Source organism: Salmo trutta, chromosome 1, assembly GCF_901001165.1.
Source record: "Salmo trutta chromosome 1, fSalTru1.1, whole genome shotgun sequence".
Lineage (NCBI taxonomy): Eukaryota > Metazoa > Chordata > Actinopteri > Salmoniformes > Salmonidae > Salmo > Salmo trutta.
In genome coordinates this window covers 61,396,987-61,424,396 of record NC_042957.1, presented here as the reverse complement: position 1 = coordinate 61,424,396, position 27,410 = coordinate 61,396,987, and the positions used below count along the sequence as shown (strand labels likewise).

Here is a 27,410-nt window from a genome sequence, read left to right as displayed (position 1 = left end):
AACATTAATAACTCTCTCCCATTCAAGTATTTTTGATGCGTAATACAGTTTGGTGATTGTGAGGGGTCTAACAGACCTTTTGAGAAAAGTTTTTTGTAAGGGAAGACCTAAGAACATTCATTTCCTATAATTGAGTTTGTGTCCATCACATTTTCTACTTCCTGCTTTCTTTAGCTGATGATTCCTACTATTACCATAGCTGCCTGTTTTCTACAGGAAATGTGATCTATTATGTGCAGCAAGAGACAAATCAAATCAAGTTGATAAGACCATAAACTTGAACATTTAATTGAAAAACAGTACACTTGTACACCAAAGGCCTTCTACAACCCACCACCACTATTATTACTAACACTACAGCAGAGTATTGAGTTGTATAGTAGAGTATGTGCACCTTGCATTCAGAGAAACATCAGGAAGGAAGAAAAAAAGAAGAGAATGAATAAGTTATTATTCCAGGAATTCTTGTCCTTCACAACTTTCATTCCACTTTTAACTCAAGTCAAAAGGCAGGCAGCCCATTGGCACAGAAACACCATAGCAACATCCACAGTGAAGGAGGGGGAAGAAGACATACCAGGAGAGAGAACCATGAGTGAGGACAACCAATGAGAGAGGAGAGAGAGGGGGGACCACACAAGACACAAGGAGACACCAACCACCAGTCTCTTTATTGTACACCTCTTTATTTAGCGCTCATGTTCCAAATGGGTTCATTTGTTTATTCAAACCCAGGAAATTACTAGAGGCACTTGACAAGGCTTTGCAAAAACTAAAGAAAGATTGATGCAGGTCAGTTCCCCCCACCCACAAGATGAAAGATACAGAGTATGGAGAGTTGGGGGGGGGCATCCATTATGGAGAAAAGGCAGTCACCAACATCTTACACTTTACAGATCAGGAGACAGGGTGTAGGGGGACAGGCTACAGTGACTGGTACCATCAGGTGACAGGGACACTTTCATAAGAACGGGACGTTTTCAATTCCCTTAAGACTCTTCAACATCAGAGAGTGACAGCATAAATGTAAGGCCTAATCTCTTCCTAGTAGGGGTTCTATACTTGGTCAAGAGATTGAAACCGTTTGGAGCATGGATAGACTCCATTTCCCAGAGGCTTTAGTTGGAGTTAGCTGAGATCAGAGTCAGACACCCACTAGCAGCACGGTCACTGTAGACAGACCTGATGGGAAATGTATGGGAAGAAAAGCACATTCTGCCCAGAGAATATGGTTTTAGACAGTTCCTACCAAATTCACCCTCTACCTGTAGCACATTTACTCATAATGGATTTCTGGAAGGGGTACAAGGTATTGGACTGAGCTCTATAGAGTTTGGACAGGTTCTCCAGGCAGGATGTGTATGTACACCAGAAAGAGCAACAAAAGTTCAACTCCCACCCCCTGCTCACCCTCAATATTTATCACCCAATCAAAACATCAATGTAGTCCATTTGTCACTCACCCTCCAAACTCCTCCCCATCCCACCCCCAAAATTCACCCAGTAAAATCAATGATCAAATTACCATCAGAGGAATCAAATGATATTCATCAGTACAGAATCCCATCTGTGAAGAGACACTCTTCACTCCTATTTAAACCCTCCCAGTGGCAACAGTTATTCCAACTAGAACCCTGTAGTCGAACTCACTACCAGAAAGATGTTCAGTCTCCCTTTCCAGAGAGGGGGGTAGTAGGCTGAAGGTGCAGTATACAGCTGACATAATTTCTATCAAAACGATACATGACAAATGCCCACGGTTATAAATAATGAATTAATGCGATCTGGAGATTACAAATGTCAACGTTTCCCTACATCCCAAGCTAAGTCAATATAACGGCTGTGTGTTAGTGCTTCAATTAGTATAACGATTACTACACATTAAAATGTTTGGTTTTCAATGAACACCATTAAACATCATTCTCCATCCATTCTTTTTTAAACGGGAGACATCATCTCTGTGTGTCTGTACTGAGACTGTCCATCAGCTATGTACAACGGTGTTTCCAAGACACCGGGAGGGTCTCTCGTCCATAAAGACAAACGACCATTGAATTGTGACAGGAAGAAGTGCCGGTCCTAAACCGCCGTCTCTCCAACTCTAACCACATAGCCCCCTTCCCCGCCCTCTCACCCTCCTCCAGGAGACCCTACTGTACTCTCCCCTTTACCTGTCCTTGTCCTGAATGGGACACCCGAGGTTGGTTAAGGCCTCAGTGAGGTTGACTTAAGGTGCTGGGATAACTCTATACTTAAGGATGCGTGGAGAAATCATCTCAAAGTGCTGACAACTCTCTCTCTGTTTATTGTGCATAGTCTTAAAGTAATGACAACCTCAACACTACCACTGGATGTATGGATGTACACAGAAGTGCTTCAAGTGGTCAATCTAGATTACATTTTCTCAACGGTGGCAGGACATTCCAATAATAACGGGCACATTTTATAAGGCTGCTCTCAGCCTGATGTGTAGCCCTGCACTGCTAAATTGTCTTTTTCTGCCTCCTTTTGCTGTGATGAGACTGGTTTTAAAGCTACATACAGGGGGCATTAAAACAGACAAGTCACTCAAATAAAACAACAAGAAGAAAGTATTCATCAACACCACCGTAGTCGTAATAACAATAACTATTTTCCAGTATGAAATCAAGTTAGAAAAACCACAAAAAAATTAACAGGATGTCTGTGTATATTACACAGAGGTGTAGGGTGTAGGAGAGCACGTCTAAAGATGGAGGGAGGGAGGGAAGCTAGCCTTTTACGTTTAGAAAGGTTGTAGTCTATGGTGCAGTCCACATTTTCAGAGAGGAAATTAACAATTCTGTTACCACAGAAAATAGGTCACTTAGGGGCATGTCACTTCCATGTAACCATCCACATCTGATGTAGTGACTGCACCCTGCTGGTCAAAGGTGAGCGATTAAGTCTTTATGAATCTTTTGATACATATGGTACAATATCCAAAACAGTGTAATTATCTCTTCTGATTCTGAAGATTCAAGTGGTTATGGTTCCTTTGCATCTTTAGAATGTGGAGACCAGAGAGAGCCCACATGTGTAGGAGACTAAGGGAGGGTTAGCAGCTTATATCAGAGAACAGTTTGAGTCGACTACATTAGATAAGTCTGGTTGAAATAGCATATATCAATGTGCATAGATACTGTATAGGGGCCCCCTCCTCCCCTGCTCTCTAGCCCTCCCCTCTGGCCTCAGTACACACACACACACACACGTGAGCCTGGCTGGTTCTACTGGGTAGTCTAGTCTAGCAGGGAGGGCTCGGCAGGGCGGATTATGGTGGGCCGGTGAGGAGCGCCAGGGGGTCTTCGGCTGCAGGGAGAGAGAGAGAGAGAGAGAGAGAGAGAGAGAGAGAGCAAGAACAGGAGGTGAGATATGCTCACAGAGAGGCAAGAGAGAGAGAGTAATGAAACAAACCCAGAGAGACAGAGCAAGCAGGAGAACAGATGAGAGATCGTGAATGGAGAGAAACACTCCCAGAGAGAGATAGGGAGAACAGAAGAAACAGAGAAAGGGAGCTGAGCACAAAAGAGAGAGGAGTTTAGAGATGGGCTTTATGAAACAGAGAAGATAACCAAGATAGAGGAAAGAGAAAGGAAGAGAAGCGTGTAGAGAAAAGGTTAATGTAGTAATGTGAAAGGTGGGACGGAGGAAACTTAAATCCATCTATTGACGTCAACAGACAGTCAGAGCCAGGTGCTGCAGTTACAGTGATAACCTGGCAATTCAACAATGAATAAAGAGGGTTACACAGGTTAATATAGTGTCGATGAGGAGACATTATTCCTGTGTGAGGATAGGTAGGTAGGTACTGCTCCCTCCTCAGAGGTGGAGGTGGTCTTACCTGGGCACGCCAGGGGGGATGCGAGCGGGCCGAGAGGGGATCAGTGGGGGGGCACTGAAAGGGTCCTGATGGTTGTTGCTGCCAAAGGCATTAATGGGCGGCGGGCCCGGGCGAGAGGGGATGGGGGGCCCCCCAAACGCCGGGGAGGGGTTGAGGGGTGGTCCCAGCCTTGGGCCACTCACTGCAGGAGGACGGCTTGGGGGAGGGGCTGCTGCGGCCGGGGGCCGGCGCTGGGGGGTAGGACTGGAGAGAGACGAGAACAGAGGGAAAGAGGTGTGGGGAATGGAAAAAGAACAGACAGACAATAAAATATACATTTTACAAACACTGCACGACAATAAGCTTTGGTCGACTGTACAGTCTCTTACACATGACCCTCTTTAGTTCCCACATGACCCTCTTTAGTTCCCACATGACCCTCTTTAGTTCCCACATGACCCTCTTTAGTTCCCACATGACCCTCTTTAGTTCCCACATGACCCTCTTTAGTTCCCACATGACCCTCTTTAGTTCCCACATGACCCTCTTTAGTTCCCACATGACCCTCTTTAGTTCCCACATGACCCTCTTTAGTTCCCACATGACCCTCTTTAGTTCCCACATGACCCTCTTTAGTTCCCACATGACCCTCTTTAGTTCCCACATGACCCTCTTTAGTTCCCACATGACCCTCTTTAGTTCCCACACGACCCTCTTTAGTTCCCACACGACCCTCTTTAGTTCCCACATGACCCTCTTTAGTTCCCACATGACCCTCTTTAGTTCCCACATGACCCTCTTTAGTTCCCACATGACCCTCTTTAGTTCCCACATGACTCTCTTTAGTTCCCACCCGACCCCCTTTAGTTCCCACCCGACCCCCTTTAGTTCCCACATGACCCTCTTTAGTTCCCACCCGACCCCCTTTAGTTCCCACCCGACCCCCTTTAGTTCCCACCCGACCCCCTTTAGTTCCCACATGACCCCCTTTAGTTCCCACATGGGACAATGGATGAAGCAAAACATCTTCCATTACATGAATTTGAGAGAATTTAAGGTACATTCACTCAATCCACATTAAAGTCAACAAATCCCTTATGTATGTGTGAATGTGTATACACACACACAATCTCCTCTCACCTGGCCTCCTGCATCCAGCTGTCGTTGACGGGCGGCGGCACGGGGACCGTCACGGTGGTGGTGGTGATGTCACCGATGATGTGCAGTGCCTCCTTCAGGGCGTGGTACATGCGGAGCATCTCGTCGCGGCGCTGCGCCTGGTCAGCTGACTCCTCCATCAGGCTGTTTTGGTCACCTGACGAGTACAGGTAGGCCAGCAGCTCTGAGTGGATGAAGTCCTTAGCCTGGGGAGGAGAGGAGAGGAAGACCATCGACTATGGAGAAACGGTGCTGTCCTACTCCTTTCACATCATACTAGTCTGCATGGAAAGATTTAGTCACTGAATAGTCAATCTTCAATGATGCTAGAAAACAAACACCCCAACGCTTGTGGAAACACGTCAACACCTAGGTACACAAAGCTGACATACAACCATTTGATGGAATCCCCTGCTATAAGACATACAACCATTTGATGGAATCCCCTGCTATAAGACATACCACCATTTGATGGAATCCCCTGCTATAAGACATACCACCATTTGATGGAATCCCCTGCTATAAGACATACCACCATTTGATGGAATCCCCTGCTATAAGACATACCACCATTTGATGGAATCCCCTGCTATAAGACATACCACCATTTGATGGAATCCCCTGCTATAAGACATACCACCATTTGATGGAATCCCCTGCTATAAGACATTCCACCATTTGATGGAATCCCCTGCTATAAGACATACCACCATTTGATGGAATCCCCTGCTATAAGACATACCGCCATTTGATGGAATCCCCTGCTATAAGACATACCGCCATTTGATGGAATCCCCTGCTATAAGACATACCGCCATTTGATGGAATCCCCTGCTATAAGACATACCACCATTTGATGGAATCCCCTGCTATAAGACATACCACCATTTGATGGAATCCCCTGCTATAAGACATACCACCATTTGATGGAATCCCCTGCTATAAGACATACCACCATTTGATGGAATCCCCTGCTATAAGACATACCACCATTTGATGGAATCCCCTGCTATAAGACATACCACCATTTGATGGAATCCCCTGCTATAAGACATACCACCATTTGATGGAATCCCCTGCTATAAGACATACCACCATTTGATGGAATCCCCTGCTATAAGACATTCCACCATTTGATGGAATCCCCTGCTATAAGACATTCCACCATTTGATGGAATCCCCTGCTATAAGACATACCGCCATTTGATGGAATCCCCTGCTATAAGACATACCGCCATTTGATGGAATCCCCTGCTATAAGACATACCGCCATTTGATGGAATCCCCTGCTATAAGACATACCGCCATTTGATGGAATCCCCTGCTATAAGACATACCGCCATTTGATGGAATCCCTTGCTATAAGACATACAACCATTTGATGGAATCCCCTGCTATAAGACACACAACCATTTGATGGAATCCCCTGCTATAAGACATACAACCATTTGATGGAATCCCCTGCTATAAGACATACCACCATTTGATGGAATCCCCTGCTATAAGACATACCACCATTTGATGGAATCCCCTGCTATAAGACATACCACCATTTGATGGAATCCCCTGCTATAAGACATACCACCATTTGATGGAATCCCCTGCTATAAGACAGAGCCTGATAAGTGTAGACCGTCTCTAGGCTTTTTTCACTCACGCTGTTGATCATGAGGTGCATGATGGTCTTGGGCATGAGGTCCCTGATGGACTTGTTGACGATGCCGATGTAGGAGTCCACCAGGTTACGGATGGTCTCCACCTGCCTCTCCAGCTGGGGGTCCATGGAGAAGGTTTCTGACGGGGCCGTATCCTCAGTGTCCACCTGGGGAACACAGAGAGAGACGTTACCTCTGAGTGAGGACACACGTACCTGTTCTCTGAGTGTTTGAGGTCAATACACTATAGCTAATACTACTGCATGCCATTGGGATACATTTGCGGTAGATGTATGCCATTGTGAATCATACATCCAATCGCTCTGATATTAGTACCTCATAATCTCCCTTGAATCATGAATTGGCGTGCATGAGAAGAAACAAGCAGTAGGACAATCATCAGTGAAGTCATCAAGAAGTACAGTTGCATGCCTAGTGTTCATCAAAAGGCTGTCACCCCAATGCAGCCGTTCGTTTGACCTCTGCTTCTGCTAACATTCAAACTTCAAGGGTCGGTTTACCAGACACAGATGAAGCCTAGTCCTGGACTACAAACCCTTTCAAAGGAGAATCTCTGTTGAGCATGTCCTTAAGTCCGTCCAGGACTAGGTTTCATCTGTGTCCGGGAAAACGACCCAAAGACTATTTGAGTGAGTTTGGGTTCAGTACCTGGTCCTTCTCAGGGTAGACCCCAGCCCTCAGGAAGGAGGCCTTCCAACTGTCCACGTCCTCCTGGGTGTCACAGGCCAGCTCAATCTGACGCAGGTCCTTATACACATTCCTGCTTGATGGATGGCAAAACACAATCAGGGTGGGTGTAAATTCTATTCCATTTCTGTCAATTCACTAAGTCAATTTCCCTCAATTCTTCTCGATGAGAACTTTGTAACACTTAAATGTCAGTTTACTTCCTGATTGACTGAATTGAAATGACAGACTTCTGTGGAACAGGACACACATACACAACACACACATCCATTTCTCTGACCTGGATTCAGTGTTGAAGACGCCAAATACGTGTTTGGTGGACATGAAGCCTTTCTCCACATCCCTCAGCTTGAGGTTATCTAGGGGCAGCATGTACTTCTTCTCTTTCTCCTAAAACACAGAGGGGGGGGATGATCTGAACTCATAGCAATAACATCTTGACAAAGAAATCCTTGAAGCCATTAAAAACACTAAAATACACAAATAAGAGGAAGCTATGAAGACAGCCATTTAGAAACTTGTTCATGGATAACTTTGAAAAACAATGGAATACAACAGTAGGCTTCTCCACCAATGAGCAGACAGAGTGGAATGCATTTCCTCTGTATAAGACCCAGACCACCAGGCTGGTGAGAAGAGAGGGAGAGAGGAGGAGCATGGGGAGAGAGAGAGATGGGGGGAGGGATGCCAGCTTTGCACTGTTGAGGAGAAGCATCTGGAAGCGTTTATGTCTGCACTAGAACAGAGAGCCGCTCAGTCCCAACAGTTACATCACTCTAAGCCAATGTCCTCGTCACACACACACACACACACACACACACACACACGAAAACATACAAACCCCCATGTGCTTGTGCAAACGCAAACACATAGATGCATGAAAGTGGCATACAACCACAAACCAAGACAAACACACACCCCCACACACCACCCACCCCCCCCAACCCGCCCCCAGTAACCCAGTACGATTTCCTGCAAATTCCAGAGGCAGATCCCTGCTGGAACATTTCAACCGGCCTGCCACGTCAGTTTGCTTCCACCATCCTCCCTCGCTCCTTCTCTTTCTCTTCTGCACTTTCTCTTTCTCTCGCTCTGTCCGCCACAGAGGACTGGTAGAAACTGAACGGTACCAGTTGTTTTGAGGCGTAGTCAGAGTGACAGGTTAAAGGTTTGTCTTTAGCTCTGGTCAGCGGTCGGCGGTATCTTTTGAAGCTCTTTTTGTTTCGCTGAGAGAGGGGACTTCTTTGCCAAGGCCTGGGCTGCTCTGACCGAACTAATGGTACGTTTAAAAGTAAGACTATATTTCCGAATGCATCCGTCTGTAAATGTTTAACTTTCCTTGGATGATCCCTAGTGCATTTGGTTCATTTCAACTTTGTTCCAGTAAAACATCATAAAATATGTATTATCGACATGCCTTTTCCATATATTTTACAACCTTTGAAATGGCCTACAGAGCATTTGAAATCTGACTGTAGAGAGTAGTGTGTGGTCACACAGAGTGGCCAAACACTTTGCTGTTTTGTTAATGTGCACAAAGTAAATACAGTAATGGCTGTTGGAACTTTAAGTTAATCAAATTATATAAAAAAAAGTTGTAAGCTCAACATTTCTCCATTACATCAACATACTAAATTAGTCCTATATATATGGACCTCAGTCTGAGTTTGGTTGCTTTCTTTATCAGAGGAATGTTTACTCTCCCTCCATCTCTCTCTCCTTCCTCCTACCTCCCCCCTCTGTCCTGTCCCTAGGGCAGTGACCTGCAGCCGGAGCGAACCCTGCGGGCCTTCCCCCCTCCATCTCCCCTCCTCTCCCCCCCGCCTGCCCAGTGTTCAGACTACCTGTTCATCAGGCTGAAGCTGAACAGTAGTCTGCACATTGGTTAGGCTGGGCCGGGACACACACTCAGGACACATCTAACCACCGGCCACCAGGGGCTCTAGTGAGAGGCTCCGGATCTGATTCTCCATGACAATGAGGGAGGGAGCATGCAATGCAGATCATATATCAGCCCATGGACTCGTAGCAGAATCTTTCTGGCAGTTTGTATTGTATTATTTTGTGTTGTACTGTACTTATCCCAGCGTTAGACACTCACCTCCTCATCCTTGTACCAGGATAGTGACTCTGCGGTCAGGATGAACCAGTACTCCTTGGAGCCTCCCTTCATGATGCTGATGTTGATGGTGAGCCAGCCTTTGCGGATCACCTGTTAGGGGAGAGATAGGGGTGGGGGAAACAGGGGAGCGAGGGGTGGTGGGGGACAAGGTATACCAGGAGGATGGAGGGAAAACACATCATTAAAGTACTCATGATTTACCTCCTGGAGATCTTGTGATATGACTAACTTAACTGACCAATAAAAACCTTACCTGGGTACTCAGTGTGAGTTTTGGTTGATCCTGTCTTACCAATATAAGCACTAAGATGTTCTACATACTCTAAATTAACTCTTCTATTCTGAGTATAAAGATTTACAATTTAAACAATGTTTCTGAACATGATCCCTGATGTATACAGTAAGCATACAAAAGTATTATTCAGAAAGGATGACTAACTGAAGGGGTGGAGATTAAAACAGAAACCTCAAACAAACCTTAATAACCTCAAAACGAACTAACATGGGGCATCCAGACCAGGGTCAGGGGTCGGCGGTGGTATGTTAGAGTGAGCGGGTCAGTAAAAGCTAGCCTATACACGGTTAGCCAAAACAGACTAGGGTTAGTGGGTTAACTGGGCAGAGTCATCAGACATACACTCCAGTGTAGGGCACTGTAGGAGGCTAAACACCTATCTAAGGAACAGTAGATAGGGAGATGGAGAGGCAAGAGGAGGGCCAGACTGTGGGAGAGGAATACAGCGATATGCAGACAGTGGAAACGGGTAGACTGAGCCACAGCTCACAGAGTGGACGGGTAGAGAGAGAGGGATGAACAAAAATAAAAGGAGGATTTAAGGAAGGGAGGGAGGAAAGAGAGAGATGAGGCATGGTTGAGAGGTTCTTTCTGTAGACGAGTTGTATTAGATCAGGGGTCTTCAACCTTTTCATGCCCAGGGACGTCCTCGCAGGCAAACTGACAACCCCATCCTAAGTTAGCAAACATTGTTTTCACGACTTGTCTTATCAGGTGAATGATAATGTCAAGCAGAAGTAATAACATTTGAAAATGAATAGATTTGGTAAATATTTTTTCATTATTTTGACCTCCCCACATTATAACTGGAAGAGGAAGTGTAAACTAACAGCCTATTCGATAAAAAAGGTAACTCCAAACACATTTTCGCTAAGAACAACTGTCCAAAAATGTATGTCCAAGTCAACAAAGCTTTGCAGCAGCCAGCAGCCCTTGCCACAGTGGTAGTCTAGTCACAGGTGCTGTTTCAAAGCCTATGTCAGACACACCAGTGAGTGTAATTATCTTTAATGAGTGTAATCTGTTCAATATTAGGAGTTGAGAAGTAAAGTTGACATCAGAAAGATACTCTTATTTTCTACTGCATGTAACTCAACATTTGCTTATTCTGTTGCTAGCGATATTCATAAAAACCTTTAAATAAAAATCACTTTTTTTGGGACCCCCTGCAGTACCTCGTCAGATACCTAGGGGGCTGCTGACCCCTGGTCGTAGTACCCCTGTATTAGAGTAATGCTCTCATTGTTAGTGCCATTACAAAGAACCATCAGGGGCAGCAGATATCAAGCTTGGACAAGGATACTGTCAAGCTATGCCGATAAGACAGAGAGAACATCAACCTCTCTCTCCCTCTCCTGTGTCTTAAAGACTGATTGGGGTTTATGACGGGGGGGGGGGGGGATGGGGGGGGATGGGGGGGGGGGATTATGTGGGAAAGTAACAAAGAAATGAGAGAGGAAGAGACTGTAACATAGGAGTTGGCTAAATTCTCAGTTTGCCTTGGCGAGGAATTGCCTTACACCCCTCTTTAATGAGAATGTTATTTTTAAAAACCTGGCTGGCAGTCAGTGGTCAGTGTCGTAAGTGTTGAAAGTGAGAGACAGACAAGAGGAGTGTGAGGTGACAGAATAGGGATAGTGAGATGCTTTTAATGCCATGACACTTCTTTCCTCACTGTCCAAACAGAAGCCCTGACATGTAGGATAGGTCAGTGATGACAAAAGAAAGACATTTAGCCTGTTCCATCTTCAGCTACATCTAATGTTCAGGTTATTATCACTAGAAAAGTTAGGCCACTTGATGGCATCCTTGCCTCAATTCCTGTCAAAAGCTTCCCTACATTGAAATCACTCATTTCTAAAGTAAACATTATTTTAGGTCTTCCACCAGCTGGTAAATCAAACATTGATACATTAGATGTATGGATATATACACATTCCAAATCATTACTAAACCCAATTTATATTACTTCAAAATCATATTTGATCAGAGTTATTTGATGTAAATGATAATCATTGATTGAATCATGACACCCCCCCCATGCCCTTCTACCCTCTACTGCCACCCTCTGGTCCCTGATTGGAATGACAGTCACGGGTCCCACCCAGAATGGTTTGTGGACAGTTGTGAGGTGTGCTACTAACATATTGTTATAGTGATGATTGGAATATTGAGTTGTGGAAAGTTGACATGCCACGATAAGCTAAAGAGAGAAAACATCAAGAGGAGATTTCAATGACACCAAAAGGATGACAATGTGAACATCTAGTGTATGATTGTTGGTGATTCATGTCTCCTCCCCCCATCCCTGGAATGTTCAGGACCCTTCGACAGCAAGGCAAACTGTGGCGCTCACTAGTTAAACCCCTGGACAGGGCAGCATGGGTAAGGACCAAAAGCAGGAGAACTGACACCAGCCACTCTCACATCCTCCCAACTGTCCCATAGTCTTTCACAGGGAATCATGACATTACACTTCAGTGTGGTTCAAGAACGTGACAAAAAATATAACAATTCTGCCTGTGCTTGGACAGAACTGGTTTCAACAGGTTTGAGAGTAAAGAGTAAATGTTAGTAATATTACTATCTACTTGTCCAATTAAAGACAATTGCTGTCTTGTTAAGTGAAACCAATAATTATTGAGCATAACCTGGATGTTATTGAGAAAGCCGTTACCGATTACGGGTAAGGGTAAAGCCGATGAGAATTACATCTCTACGATTCTAATTGATCTCCGGTTTGCCATAAGTCGAGACTCTACTACCTTCTCCTGCTCGCCCTCTCTCAGTCCCTGTGGAGTAGGGAAGATATGACGAGAAAAAAACAGCTCATCATTTTGAAGAGGAGTTCTGTACAAAGGAGTAACCTGGAACAAGTTGTCATAACACCAATTCCCATAACCCCCCGCTCTTTCCTAAGTGTCAGATGTCTGGCCTCAGTTCTCCTGCTCTGGTGACCCCTGCTGACTCCTAACAGGGTGTGGCTTGGATCTGTGGGGTACTTACCAGAATCTCACCCTGCAGGGATGGGAGGGGGGTTGGGGAGTGGTTAGGGCAAAAGATGGCAGGATAAATCATAGCCCGGGGAAAAAGGGGGAAGCAAGCAAGCCAGGGAGGGAGGGAGGGAGATGGGGGAGTGGGAAAATGGGTAAGGGGAGGAGTTTGGGGGGGAGGAGTGTGGGGGGGAGGAGTGTGGGGGGGGGGAGTGTGGGGGGGGCAGGAAACATTTGAAATGGTAGAATGAAAGGTTTGAAGATGAGAGACAGAAATGGAAGGAATCCATGAGACAGCCGGAAACAAAGAAAGAAACAAAGAAACAAACAAACAAACAAAGAAACAAAGATGGAAGGAGAGAAAAGATGGAGACAGTGAGAGATGGAGAGAGAGGGAGCAAGAGAACAAGAGTTACATGCGATTAGATTTCCTTCAAGTACCACACATCGGTTATTTGATATTGGTTGCTTCATTGAGCGAAGCCGGGTCCCATGCACAATCTGAATTACAATACAAAAAGTGCTTGGGTTAGTTGAAAAACATAAAACAATTCTATGATTGTTGCTTTGCTGTTGGGTAACATGCCTTGGTTGTGTTGTAGTGCCGTGCAAATAGTGATAAAGTAGTGATAGTTGTAGTAGAAACATAGCTGTTCATTTCCTTTGCAGGGAAGCAGGGAGGGCTTGAATGACTCTAGTCTAGGGCAACTCTCCCCTCGCTGAAATACAGTGTTAGAAGGTATTTCTATAGGATGTAATGTATATCCTATAAAATATGTACCCTTACTAGGTTTCCAGGAACCTGAGAAGTGCACTCTATAAGTGTTGATGACATTGAAGCTGACATAACATAGTCACATGATTTCAGGTATTTAGATATCACATCAATAAAGCAGAGACTTCAAAACACTTTTAGAACTGTTTGGATAACACAGGAAGAGAGGTGCCAGGTTTATAACACAGTGGCCAAGGAGTAAAATGAACGTCTGACTTAAAGACAGGATGGTATTTGGCCATGATTTGCAGGGGTTATCTTGAAGCTACTTATGCTTAAGTAAATAAGTGCTGTTAGGTTGTAAGTGTCAGGTTAGGTTACTAGTAGTTGAGTATATTAATTGGTAGCATAGGGTCAGAGGTCAGGTCTGTTACAACATGTAAATATGATCGAGGGGGAAGTGTCAGTCTGGGGCAGCTGAATCTGGGGGTTGATCAGATTGGGAGGGCTGGGTAAGTAAGAGGGTGGGAGAAGGAGGGACAAAGTGTACCTGGTTGGGAATGGCCCTCTTCTTGTTCTGATGTGTATTTCTCTGCTGGGCACTGTTAGAAAAGGACAGGTTCAGAAGGAAAAAAGACATTCACAATCAGCATCAACAATGTTTGGGTAATAATGTGTATTGATCAATCAAATCGTTTAACAGCTATCAAACCTGTCCTACAATTCAAGTTATCAAACATAGCCGTGGGAACAGTGGGAGTGGGGTCTGGGGGAACGGGAGGAGAGGAAGAGGGACACCCGATTCGTGACAGCCCACCTGTTGTTGCCGTACCCTGGTGGGCTACCATCATCGTGCCTTCTGAAGTCAAGACTGAAAGTGACGCCACGAGAGACAAGTTACCACCCCTACCTACCTGACAACCCTTCTCATCAATCCATCAACCCATTCTCCATGCTGATGATTTGAAAGGAACCCGCACGGCATTCAGACCCGCAAGGGGCAATGCTATGTTACGCAATCAGATGCATACCTCAGGCAGAGGGAAGAGACCATAGAAACAGCAGTCATTATATTTCTATGGAAGAGACTCAACTCAGCTAGCTACATGCTGTGCATCCTATAGTAATTGCTACACTGGAGACAGTGTAGAGGGCAGAGGTCAACGCATGTCAAGCTCTGGCAGGACATCGAGTATGAGTGGCTAGGGCTGGCCTATTAGCAAGATGCAGGAACTCAGGATTCCAAAACACCATGTTATTAGTAATAACCAATGCAGTCAACAGATAAAAACTCCACTCAAGCTCACTCAGGTCACTCCCTAAGCACACAAATAAGGGTCCTCAAAACAGATCCAGAGAGACAGGGTCAGAAAGGGAGGGTGCACAACCTAGCATGCTTGATTCAGCTCATTAGAGGCAGAACTAACCGTGACGGACCGTGCAGCTAGATCGACCTTGTCTGACCCCTAGCCTCCGCTCCACTAGAGCGTATTCTACGGTGTTCTAACCACGTTCATTGATCTGCCTTCATGGTGGATCAATCAGACTGACTGAGTCACAGCTGGTTTACAGCATGTAGATCAAGGATCCACAGATACAGCCCCTCAGTAATACTGATAAAAGTAGCGGTAAATTGTGGTTTGTAGTGACAGTGGTCTCTGTGAGTGTCTTTAGGGGCTGTGATAAAGTGGCCAAACAGCGATTGAGATATTGATTGTTTCAAGTCTATAGGGAATGGCACTTACTGTAGGAATAACTATCAAGCACAGGCAGTCAGACACACAAGCTTATGGGACTACCCAGTCTATCTTCAGCAGAGTTCAGTTCAGTCCATGCCCAGTTCAGCAAACAGTACAAATCTGGCTTTGGGCAGTAGTGAGTTAGTCTGGTGCCCAGGGCTACATCACAACCACACCTTCAGCTGGGAGCGGGGCACAAGGGGAAGGGGTGCTTGGGTAAAGGGTGAGGTGTATTAGGGTGGTGAGGAGGGGGGTAGTAGGATTCATACTTGGCGAAGCCTATAAAGTCCTCGTGGTTGGTGTTGATGTAGGACAGTTCAATGTCAATCAGCAGCATCACCTAGAATGAAGACAGAGCTTCACTATGACAATAGAGTTCATTTTACATCACATTTACCTTCATTTAGTCGTTGAACAGACGTCATTTACAAACCACCTATCACAATCAAGCAAAGCCAGTCCTAGTACAGAAAAGACAAGTGAAAGAAAGGCAAGTACAAACAATTGATTTCAAATGGAGAATAATATTTATAATATTTCTTAAAACTCTCCTGTTGTGAGTGTTTCTCTGTCAGTGGTCAGGTCCTGCATTAAAAAAGCATCTCAGAGTAGGAGTGCTGATCTAGGATCAGGTCCCCCTGACCATATCATCTAATTCATTATGATCTAAAAGGCTGAACTGATCCTACGTCAGCACTCCTACCCCGAGACTCCTCGTAAAAACAGGCCCTAAATGCACTGACCTGGTCCTTGGTCTTGCCCTCTCTCTCTCTGACGTAGGTGGTGACGATCCTCTCGGTCTCCTCTCTCAGCCGGGGGTAGGAACCCAGCTGTAAGGTAATACAAAACAACTGCAACACTGACCATATAGACCCAGAGAAACACTAGCATACACTAACACTCTGGCATGACTATCTAGGCAGACCTACCTTCCATTTACATGTACAACAGACAGGAGATGAAGCACATACACTGAGTGGACAAAACATTAGGAACACCTGCCCGTTCCATGATAGACTGGCCAGGTGAATCCAGGTGACAGCTGTGATACCTTATTGATGACACCTGTTAAATCCACTTCAATCAGTGTAGACGAGCGGAAATAGGTTCAAGGATTTTTAAGCCTCGATACAATTGAGACAAAGATTGTGTTTGTGTGCCATTCAGAGGGTGAATGGGCAAGACTAAATATTTAAGTACCCTTGAACAGGTTATGGTAGTAGGTGCCAGACGCAATGGTTTGTGTGTCAAGAACTGCAACGCTGCTGTGTTTTTCACGCTCAACAGTTTCCTGTGTGTATCAAGAATGGTCCACCACCCAAAGGACATCCAGCCAACTTGACACAACTGTGGGAAGCATTGGAGTAAACATATCCCAGCATCCCTGTGGAACATTTTCTACACTTTGTAGAGTCCATCCCTGATGAATTGAGGCTGTTCTGAGGTCAGAATGGGTGCAACTCAATATTAGGAAGGTGTTCTTAATGTTTCTTACACTCAGTTTGCAGGATAGGGGAAGGTCATAGGCATTCAGCAGGGAATATAGTAATCATATTGACTACCACACACACACACACACACACACACACTCCTTAATGGGCATGCACACAGGATGAATGTCTGATCTATGGCATAAGGGCAGTGCTTTCAGCCTCAGCTGGGAATGACCATGATGGACACCATGAGGAGTCATGTCATGATGATTAGCTCTAGTTGACTGGAGTCAACCTTTAAATGGATCAATGGATAAAATACATAGAAACATTTAGGAAATTAGATCATTCAACGTAAAAAAAAGAAAGTAAGTTGACACTATTGTTTTCCTGTGACAGTAAACAATCATTCCAAGCTGACGGTGATCGCTGATATTATTTCATGTTAGTGAAGAACAGATCAGGAGAATGAAGAAGAAGAGGGTGAAGGACGATCCTTTCTTCAGCTGAACTAATACCAGAGGTAGAGTGACAGTGAAAGGGATGGACGGTGGTGGGTCTTTGAAATGCAATTCCCCCCTCCATCCACAAGATGGCATGGTTGTTGAGCAGCACTGTTGCTATGGCAACCCCCGGCACAGAGCGCCAGCAGATATTTCTATTGTTTCCCTCACGTTGCATTTCCATCCGGTTAGGCAGACAGAATAATATCAATGGTGCAGTGCTGGGTCAGTGAGGGAGCATAGCCTTATAGCCCTGGAGCTCTGCGGGACATGTACACACACACACACAGCCCTGGGGATCTGGGCTCTGATGTTCTGATAGACAGAGGTCTGGGTCTTGAGGAGGAGGGGAGATGGGGATGGAGGAGGCAGATGGATGGAGGAGGCAGATGGAGGGAGGAGGCAGATGGAGAATCAGTCTTAATGTGCTCAAATCAAACGGTGGCACGGGTGAGGAGAGGGGCTGCTGAAAGGAAGTTAAGACGCGCTGCTTAAAATTCAGACGTGATTTGCAAGTCAATGCTTGATCGGACACGTGTGGCTTGGACAAAAGGAGAGGATGTGCGTGGCGAGGGAGGGACACACACACAATCCAGGCACTGAGGAGAGATGGCGTGGGGGATGATTTCATTAGGATAGGTTGCTGATGGGAGCGCGGTGGAGGAGAGGTGCGAGGGGAACAGGGACGGGCATTCAATCACAGAGAGGATACGCTCCGGAACACTCTCTCTCTCTCTTCCTTCTTTCCTCTTTCCTGTGAGGGGTGAGTCTGCTCTTGGTTACCTTGACGGAACACTTCATGACGAGCGCGGTCAGCTCGGACACCACCAGATCCACACATTTCAGGCTGGGCTCTTTCAGTTTGAGGATCTGCTTTTTGACTATGGCCTCGAAGGCCAGGTCAGGGGTGAACAACCCCGTTCTGAGGGGGTGCGGGGGAGTGGGGGAGCGTAGTGTAGGGGGGCAGCATAGAGAGAGAGGGATAGACAGAGAAATAACAACAGAGGCGAGAGAAATACAGGAAAGAAAGAAAAACAAGAAGATTCTTAGTTTAGTTAGTTATCTGTCAAACTAGAAATCTCGTCTATAGAAATACAAGTAAAGCAAGAAGATAAGGACAAGCCGCAGGCTTTCACATCCTCTTCTCTAGGTATATAATATAGATATGTGGGTACATATTCAACTCACAGTACCCACATAACTAACACCCTAGCTATGTCAGTCCTAAGTGTGTATCATTCTTAGACAGATGAGACCTGCAGCTTGTCCATGTGAGACCAGTGATGCTCGGGGAATGGCCATCCCCATCCATCCCGTCTCCACGACGACAACACCACCACAACCGTCACAAAACACGACATCGGCACCTGGCACACAGGCCAGCCGTGGCGGGCTGAGGGGGGAGTCAAACTGTCCCCATATCTGCACCATCCAGTCCTCTGGACATACACCACATCTACACTATACTACATCTACACTATACAAGTGTGTATAGTGTGTTTTTATTTGATTTATTTAACAAATTCTTATTTACAATGACGGCCTACACCAGCCAAACCCTGGCGACGCTGGGCCAATTGTGCGCCGCCCTATGGGACTCCCAATCACGGCCGGTTGTGATACAGCCTGGATTTGAACTGAGATGCAGTGCCTTAGACCACTGCGCCACTCAGGAGCCCCCGGGTGGTTACACAGTAGACGTTCTGATTAGGGCCAGGAGTTTTTATTTACTAACTAACTACATGACCTGACTGGAAAAACTCTGGGCCCTAGTTGTGCTATCTAAAGGGTCACAGAGGCCATGGATGGACAGCTGTTGTGGAGCAGAGTGGGTCAGTGTTGTGCCCCCCTCAGCGTCGCCCCCTTGTTGCCAGGCTGGGTCGGGACAGGACGGGAGTCTGGACACCAGGCTGCAGTACCTTGTTGGTGCACTGCCTGACTGTGTTGATGAGCTCCTGAATGACAAGGTCGATACATTTGATACAGGGCTCTTTCAGCTTAATGATCTGCTTTTTCACAATGGCCTCAAACGCCAGGTCGGGAGTGAACAGGCCCGTTCTGAGGACGCACAAAGACACAGACAGGGGGGGGGGGGAGGACAGAGATAAGGAGACGGACAGACGGGGACAAAAAAAAAAAAAAAACAGACAGAGGTAGGACGACAGACAAGTTATTGTCCAGAGAGATAACAGACAAACAGACAAAAGCAGATAGACGAGTCAGTCCAGACAATGAGAACAGTACATATAAAAAAAATCTAATAAAAAAAAGATAAAACAGACATTGACAGACAGACAGAAATAAGGAAGAAAGAGCAGAGCCAAGGTTATCAGCATACAAACACGAAACAGCACACAAATCAGTGATTGATGTATGCACAAGGAAATATGAAGCAAGATATTACAGACAAGTAGAGGTGGGGAGGAAGGAGTGGGGGAAGATTAAATGGGTTTAGATTTCACATCGAACAACAACCATTTGAGTGTATGATAGGCCGTTCTGTGGGAGAGTGATCTGTGGGCATTTCAGTGATTGCTAAGCATGCTGTGTGTCAGTTTTACATGAAAGGAGGAAACAGAGAGGGTTGACAGTGAAGAGGAAAGAGCTGAACACAGTGGTGGGAAGCCAGGACGGCCCCTGCTCTCCCCCACTTGCCTGACACCATGGACATTCTTGATGGCATGACTGATCTCCCTCCTCAACTCCTTCTCATCAAACACAATCTGACAGAGAGAAAAGAGAGAAGAACAAACAATAGAAAAACTGTTAATCCATTCTGCACTCTAAAATTCACACCTAAACAAGTCTATCAACTGTGGTCAAAACAGTCCAGCAGGCAGATGAACTTCTCTTGTAGAAATATTGTGACAGTGAGTATTGAGACCGCAGCGCTCACCTTGACCAGCTCGAAGGGGAAGCGCTCGTGGAAGATCCGGTTGATTTTGGCACCGCCCGACAGCTCCGCTGTGTCCACCTGGTCCCCAGAGCCCTCGATACGCTTCTCAAAGTCCACCCCAAACTGCTGCACCATCCTGGGGAGAAAGACAGAGAGTCAGGGTCAACTCTGGAGCTCCTCATTATGGTGGTGGTGTGTGTGTGTGTGTGTGTGTGTGTGTGTGTGTGTGTGTGTGTGTGTGTGTGTGTGTGTGTGTGTGTGTGTGTGTGTGTGTGTGTAGGTGTCCTCTACTCACTGCAGCAGGGCCTTGGTCTTGCGTGTGGGGTCATCGGGACGGAAGTTCTTGTACTCCTCCACCTCTTTCTCCAGGGAGAGGACCTGGCTCTGCAGCTTACTGCGCAGCCCAGGCAGAGTGTCCCTGATGTGGTTGGTCAGTTGCTGAGGAGAGAGAGGGACACCATGAGTGAGGGAGGAGGAAGGAGGGAGAAGGAGAAATGGAAGGGATAGAATGAGTGAGAAGGCGAATAGGAGGGGAGAGAATGTATAGTGAATGAAAGAGCAAGTGAGTTTCAAGGAACATTAAAGCCTGGTTTAAGATCTGTTGGTGCCGTCTCTCAGAGTTCACAAGAAAGCAAAAAAACTGATCTGGAAGTCAGACTAGAACATCAGTGTAGGATAACAGAAAGGTGAACGTTGAGTACTCTCTCACCTGGTTTAGTTGTTTCTGCAGGTGTGGGGTGCCCATGCGCTCGGCCATGTGTCTGTAGCCCGGGTGAGACAGGAAGAACTTCCTCTCAGCAGCCAGCGCAGCGCGGATGTCCTTCCTGCCGTCTATGTCCTTCTGACTGCGGTTCACCACGCCGATATAGCCTGGAGAGAGAGCGCACACTTATTCCTCTGCAGTCAATGAGGTGTCTGTGTGTGTGTGTGTGTGTCTCCCCTCACCTCTACGCAGAGGTAGCAGTTTGTTCTCCAGGATGTCTTTAGCATCCGTCCCTTCGTCCATCAGGTCCAGCTTTGTGATCACGCCAATAGTGCGCAGACCTGAACAGAACCAAACAGTCTTCATCTCATCATATTAATCCTGATTACTACCTGTCCACCATCCACCCAGACTTCCATTCCTCATCTCCTTCAATTCAATACAATTGTTCAGTAGGAAAAACAATGGGGGAAAAAAAGATCAATTAGCGTTTCTTATTGGACTAGTCCAGGTAGTGCGTCAATGTTTCAGTCTATTTGGTGAACCAAATGAACACCACCCAGAAATCAAGTGCCCATCCTCATCCTTTGGTCCTGGGAGCTCCAATAGAGAACCAATAGAGTACCAGTACAGCACCACTAGGCTAGTCCCTTACCCTGTGGGTCCACCTCCTTGGCGATCTTGAGGGCGTCTGAGTTGGCCAGGTCCTGGTTGGCGGGGGTGACGGCCAGGATGAGGCAGCTCTCCTTGGTGATGAACTGCAGCAGCATGTCCCTGATCTGGTGCTCTATGTCCAGCGGCTGGTCCCCCACTGCCACCTTAGTCATCCCCGGGAGGTCGATCAGAGTCAGGTTTAGCACTGAGGGCGAGATGGACGGGGAGAGAGGGAGGGCGAGATGGAGGGGGAGGGGGAATGTTATGACTGTTGCCATTGAGACTGCATGTGTGTTACATTGTGTATACATGTCCTTGTATGGCATGGCAAAGGTAGTTTCTTTGAGAGGTTGATACATGAATGCAAGTGTTTGCTGCGCTTTTATGTGTGCATGCGCGTGTATGCATATGTTAAAATGAACACCAAATGAATAACTGTTGGTGAGCATTACCGTTAGGGGAGTAGACCCGGAGGTTGATGGGGATGGGGGAGATGCCCTTGTTGGAGCCTGTGATCCTGTCTGTCTCCGCCTCGATCTCCGCCCGGACCTCCTCAAAGTCCACAAACTTCCTCCCTTTACAGTGTAGGAACTCTGCATACTCTACAGACACGACACAGAGAGAGAGCGAGCAAGCGAGACACAGAGAGAGAGAGAGCGAGCGAGCGAGCGACAGACACAGAGAGCGAGCGAGAGCGAGTGAGACACAGACAGAGAGAGAGCGAGCGAGACACATTCAGAGAGAGAGAGCGAGCGAGACACATTCAGAGAGAGAGAGCGACACAGACACAGAGAGCGAGCGAGCGACACAGACACAGAGAGCGAGCGAGCGACACAGACAGACACAGAGCGAGCGAGAGACACAGACACAGAGAGCGAGCGAGAGCGAGTGAGACACAGACAGAGAGAGAACGAGCAAGACACAGACAGAGAGAGAGCGAGCAAGACACAGACAGAGAGAGAAAGCGACACAGACACAGAGAGCGAGCGAGCGACACAGACAGACACAGAGCGAGCGAGAGACACAGACACAGAGAGCGAGCGAGAGCGAGCGAGACACAGACAGAGAGAGAGAGCGAGCAAGACACAGACAGAGAGAGAGAGCGAGCGAGACACAGACAGAGAGAGAGAGCGACACAGACACAGAGAGCGAGCGAGCGACACAGAGAGCGAGCGAGCGACACAGACACAGAGAGCGAGCGAGCGACACAGACACAGAGAGCGAGCGAGCGACACAGACAGACACAGAGCGAGCGAGAGACAGACACAGAGAGCGAGCGAGAGCAAGAGAGACAGACACAGACAGACAGACAGACAGACAGACAGAGAGAGAGAGAGAGAGAGAGAGAGAGAGAGAGACACAGAGAGTGAGCGAGACACAGACAGAGAGAGTGAGCGAGACACAGACAGAGAGAGCGAGCGAGACACAGACAGAGAGAGAGAGAGCGAGACACAGACAGAGAGAGAGAGAGCGAGACAGACAGACAGACAGACAGACAGACAGAGCGAGACACAGACAGACACACAGAGCGAGCGAGCGAGACACAGACAGACACACAGAGCGAGCGAGCGAGACACAGACAGACACACAGAGCGAGCGAGCGAGCGAGACACAGACAGACACACAGAGCGAGCGAGCGACAGACACAGAGCGAGCGACAGACACAGACAGACACACAGCGAGAGCGCGAGACACAGCGAGAGCGCGAGACACAGCGAGAGCGCGAGACACAGCGAGAGCGCGAGACACAGCGAGAGCGCGAGACACAGCGAGAGAGCGAGACACAGCGAGAGAGCGAGACACAGCGAGAGAGCGAGACACAGCGAGAGCGAGACACAGCGAGAGCGAGACACAGATAGATAGAGAGACACAGAGAGAGAGAGAGAAGAGAAGAAAGTCTTTACCAGGCACCAGACAGTGTTGCTGAGAGGATGAGGCAGGTCCATGGCAGCAGCAATGGGAGGACAGACAAGGCCATGGTTGTATGAGAATTCAGACTCACCGGCTTTGTTAAAGCACAGCTGCAGGATCAGAGGTCTACGGGTGACTATGCCTGATCCTCGAGGAAGAAAATCCCTGAGAGAGAGAGAGAGAAAGAAGAGAGAAATGAAAGAAGAGGAAAAATGTATTAAGTGAGGGAGAGAAAGAGAGACCAAGAAAGTGAGGGGGCGAGCCCCAGACAGACAGATAAAAAAAACTGAGAAAGTCAAATTACTCAGTACACTCAAGGTCCATTTCCTCACACTATATCCTGTGTGAAATAGATGAGCACGGGGAAATGTAACACTTCATGACCCGTCTGTCAACAAATTAGAAGTGACAAAGTAATTTGGTCTCATGATGTCCCTGAAGATCAATTCATTTGCTCAGCCACTTTGTTGTCATGGTTACATAGATTTCGGTAATGTGGCGATTTAGAACGATGCACTCTGTCACTCGTGGTCTCACAGCACCATGGAACAGGGGAGAGCCTCTTGATGAGGAAGCAAGGCGAGGCACATACTTTCAGTTGAATATTTCAAGTGATTGTGTGTGTTGCAAGCTGGCTGTGTTAATATGTAAGATATCGCCTAAAATAAGATTACGTCCACAGTAGCCTTGATACTTGACATTGAGCTGAAGTACATTTAATACATTCACTTATCTGACAATTAAGATGATTCATTAGTCCTAGCCAGTGCACATTGAACATAGATGAACTCAGCAAAAAAAGAAAGCGGACCTTTTTCATGACCCTGTCTTTCAAAGATAATTAGTAAAAATCCAAATAACTTCACAGATCTTCATTATAAAGGGTTTAAACACTGTTTCCCATGCTTGTTCAATGAGCCATAAACAATTAATGAACATGCACCTATGGAACGGTCGTTAAGACACTAACAGCTTACAGACGGTAGGCCATTGAGGTCACAGTTATGAAAACTTAGAACACTAAAGAGATCTTTCTAATGAATCTGAAAAACACCAAAAGGGTCCCTGCTCATCTATGTGAACGTGCCTTAGGCATGCTACAAGGAGGAATGAGGACTGCAGATGGGGCCAGGGCAATAAATTGCAATGTCCGTACTGTGAGACACCTAAGACAGCGCTACAGGGAGACAGGATGGACAGCTGATCATCCTCGCAGTGGCAGACCACGTGTAACAACACCTGCACAGGATCGGTACATCCGAACATCACATCGGCGGGACAGATACAGGATGGCAACAACAACTGCCCGAGTTACACCAGGAACGCACAATCCCTCCATCAGTGCTCAGACTGTCCGCAATAGGCTGAGAGAGGCTGGACTGAGGGCTTGTAGACCTGTTGTAAGGCAGGCCCTCACCAGACATCACTGGCAACAACGTCGCCTATGGGCACAAACCCACCGTCACTGGACCAGACAGGATTGGCAAAAAGTGCTCTTCACTGACGAGTCACGGTTTTGTCTCACCAGGGGTGGTGGTTGGATTCGCGTTTATCGTCGAAGGAATGAGCGTTACAGCGAGATCTGTACTTTGAAGCGGGATCGATTTGGAGGTGGAGGGTCCGTCATGGTCTGGGGCGGTGTGTCACAGCATCATCGGACTGAGCTTGTTGTCATTGCAGGCAATCTCAACGCTGTGCGTTACAGGGAAGACATCCCCCTCCCTCATGTGGTACCCTTCCTGCAGGCTTATCCTGACATGACCCTCCAGCATGACAATGCCACCAGCCATACTGCTCGTTCTGTGCATGATTTCCTGCAAGACAGGAATGTCAGTGTTCTGCCATGGCCAGCGAAGAGCCCGGATCTCAATCCCATTGAGCAAGTCTGAGACCTGTTGGATCGGAGGGTGAGGGCTAGGGACAGGGTCATTCCCCCCAGAAATGTCCAGGAACTTGCCTTGGTGGAAGAGTGGGGTAACATCTCACAGCAAGAACTGGCAAATCTGGTGCAGTCCATGTGGAGCACTTAAATGCAGCTGGTGGCCACACCAGATACTGACTTACTTTTGACCCACCCTTTGTTCAGGGACACATTATCCAATTTCTGTTAGTCACATGTCTGTGGAACTTGTTCAGTTTGTCTCAGTTGTTGAATCTTATGTTCATACAAATATTTACACATGTTAAGTTTCCTGAAAATAAACACAGTTGACAGTGAGGACGTTTCTTTTTTTTGCTGAGTTTATTTGAACTTTAACCTGACAGAAACATGGGCCTACAGTGCAGACTAGCCTGACCATGTGCAACTGTGCATAGAGTTGCCTATTGTTGTTTCTTTCTAGTGTATATTATGTCTGTTTCCCTCTTAAAGTGACAGACCATCACCAGGCATCAGTCAGGACCATTCCAAACCCAACAGCCCAATTGAGTCATCTCTCAGAGGGGAACCCATACCCCACAACTACCAGCCACCACACCCTGCCTCTCCCCGGGACTCTCCTGCTCTGGGCTGGGGCCCTGCCTGCCTGCCTGCTGTAGCATCAAGCCTGACTTTGGGGCTCCCAAGTGGCGCAGCGATCTAAGGCACTGCATCTCAGTGCAAGAGGAGTCACTACAGACCCTGGTTCATTTCCAGGCTGTATCACAACCGGCCGTGATTGCGAGTCCCATAGGGCGGCGCACAATTGGCCCAGCGTCGTCCGGGTTTGGTCAGGGTAGGCCGTCATTGTAAATAAGAATTTGTTCTTAACGGACCTGCCTAGTTAAATAAAAGGTTAAATAAAAGGTGCAACAGAAAACGCCCTACATCTGGTGGTAATAATGCTGAACTCTGGGCCTGGTACAACACAGTCCAACAAGACAAACCTACCTCCCTCCTCCTCATTCTAACCCAACATCTAACGCCACATGCCGAGAGACGCCTGAGGGAACGGAGATGGAGTCAGTCTGATTTAGACTAGAAGCTATGTGTCACACACAGGACAATCAGGATGGAGCCATACTGTTGACTATTACAGAGACACTCACACTATAGACTAAACCTGTTGAACAGTGGGAACATTCTGGATGACCTGAGTTCAGCACTATGCTGCAGATCATGTAGAGTGCTTTGTTTGTCATAGAGAAAGCCTGCCTAACTGGGAGAGTGAGATGCCAGTATAGAAAAGCTCTGGCAGGGGGTGAGAGAGAAAGGGAGAGGTGGAGAGAGAAAGGGAGAGGTGGAGAGAGAAAGGGAGAGGTGGAGAGAGAGAGAGAGAGAGAGAGAGAGAGGTGGAGAGAGAAAGGGAGAGGTGGAGAGAGAGAGAGAGAGAGAGAGAGAGAGAGAGAGAGAGAGAGGTGGAGAGAGAGAGAGAGAGAGAGAGAGAGAGAGAGAGAGAGGGGAAAAAGGGAGATGGTGCGTGAGGGAATAGGGGAGCGAGAGAATAGGGGAGAGGTGGAGAGGGAAATGGGAGATGGGGCATGAGGGAATAGGGGAGAGGGGGAGAGGGAAATGGGAGATGGGGCATGAGGGAATAGGGGAGAGGGGGAGAGGGAAATGGGAGAGCAAGAGCTGGACTAGCCTAAGTGGAATGGACACAGAGAGCAGACTGAGTGTTGAGAGAGGGAGCGGAGGAGCAGAGGGCTGACCTCTCCAAGTGTTAATGTATTACACTAGTTATACATCACTACCACTCTCACTGGACCTGTCCTCCTCTCCCATCACACACACACTTCATCAGTTCAACTAGACAAAGACAGACACACAGCCACTTGATCACAGTATCACACAGATAGTCAGAGACACAGCCAGAACAAGATACTTCTGTGAGTACATGCACCTTGTGCACGGAAGAAATACATGACCTAACACACACACAGAGAGATATACAGCCATAAAAGCCCCCACTAGAAGGGAAGAGAGGACATGTGGGTGCCTGTCCATTATTGATGTGCTGTAAATGATAGAGGAGCTGAACAGATTGTGTATCATTCTATGCATTATGAATAGGCCAAGCAAAGACCAGCAGTCTCTGAGCCTCCCTCCTTCAATGCTGCAGAAAATAGATATAACGAAAGAGAAGGGTCAGACAGAACCAACATTGAA

At 47.0% G+C, this 27,410-nt stretch overlaps 1 protein-coding gene and 1 long non-coding RNA gene across 9 annotated transcripts in view; one reads left to right on the top strand and one right to left on the bottom strand.

The window, feature by feature from the left end:
- Positions 1-27,410, bottom strand: part of LOC115204234 (dynamin-2) — a 43,916-nt gene that overhangs the window by 449 nt on the left and 16,057 nt on the right. The window contains exons 2-22 of one of the 8 annotated variants that reach the window (XM_029769638.1): positions 23,418-23,491; positions 21,868-22,017; positions 21,417-21,620; positions 21,004-21,102; positions 20,768-20,928; positions 20,354-20,496; positions 20,059-20,194; positions 19,818-19,885; positions 19,082-19,220; positions 15,970-16,056; positions 15,496-15,566; positions 14,305-14,358; positions 14,038-14,089; positions 12,545-12,571; positions 9,464-9,574; positions 7,643-7,752; positions 7,324-7,438; positions 6,657-6,821; positions 4,982-5,205; positions 3,863-4,105; positions 265-3,330 (exon numbers count right to left, since the gene is read on the bottom strand). In XM_029769638.1, the coding sequence (XP_029625498.1) occupies positions 3,261-3,330; positions 3,863-4,105; positions 4,982-5,205; positions 6,657-6,821; positions 7,324-7,438; positions 7,643-7,752; positions 9,464-9,574; positions 12,545-12,571; positions 14,038-14,089; positions 14,305-14,358; positions 15,496-15,566; positions 15,970-16,056; positions 19,082-19,220; positions 19,818-19,885; positions 20,059-20,194; positions 20,354-20,496; positions 20,768-20,928; positions 21,004-21,102; positions 21,417-21,620; positions 21,868-22,017; positions 23,418-23,491 (2,503 nt within the window). In that variant the 3' untranslated portion in view covers positions 265-3,260. Of the gene's footprint in view, positions 1-264; positions 3,331-3,862; positions 4,106-4,977; positions 5,206-6,656; positions 6,822-7,323; positions 7,439-7,642; positions 7,753-9,463; positions 9,575-12,544; positions 12,572-12,785; positions 12,798-14,037; positions 14,090-14,304; positions 14,359-15,495; positions 15,567-15,969; positions 16,057-17,945; positions 18,085-19,081; positions 19,221-19,817; positions 19,886-20,058; positions 20,195-20,353; positions 20,497-20,767; positions 20,929-21,003; positions 21,103-21,416; positions 21,621-21,867; positions 22,018-23,417; positions 23,492-27,410 lie in introns of those variants that run through there. The other 7 variants (XM_029769647.1, XM_029769656.1, XM_029769671.1 and 4 more) reach the window with 7 other exon arrangements.
- Positions 8,371-9,744, top strand: LOC115204296 (uncharacterized). Its single transcript, XR_003880346.1, has 2 exons — positions 8,371-8,641; positions 9,117-9,744. It is a non-coding gene; the product is annotated as an uncharacterized LOC115204296 (long non-coding RNA).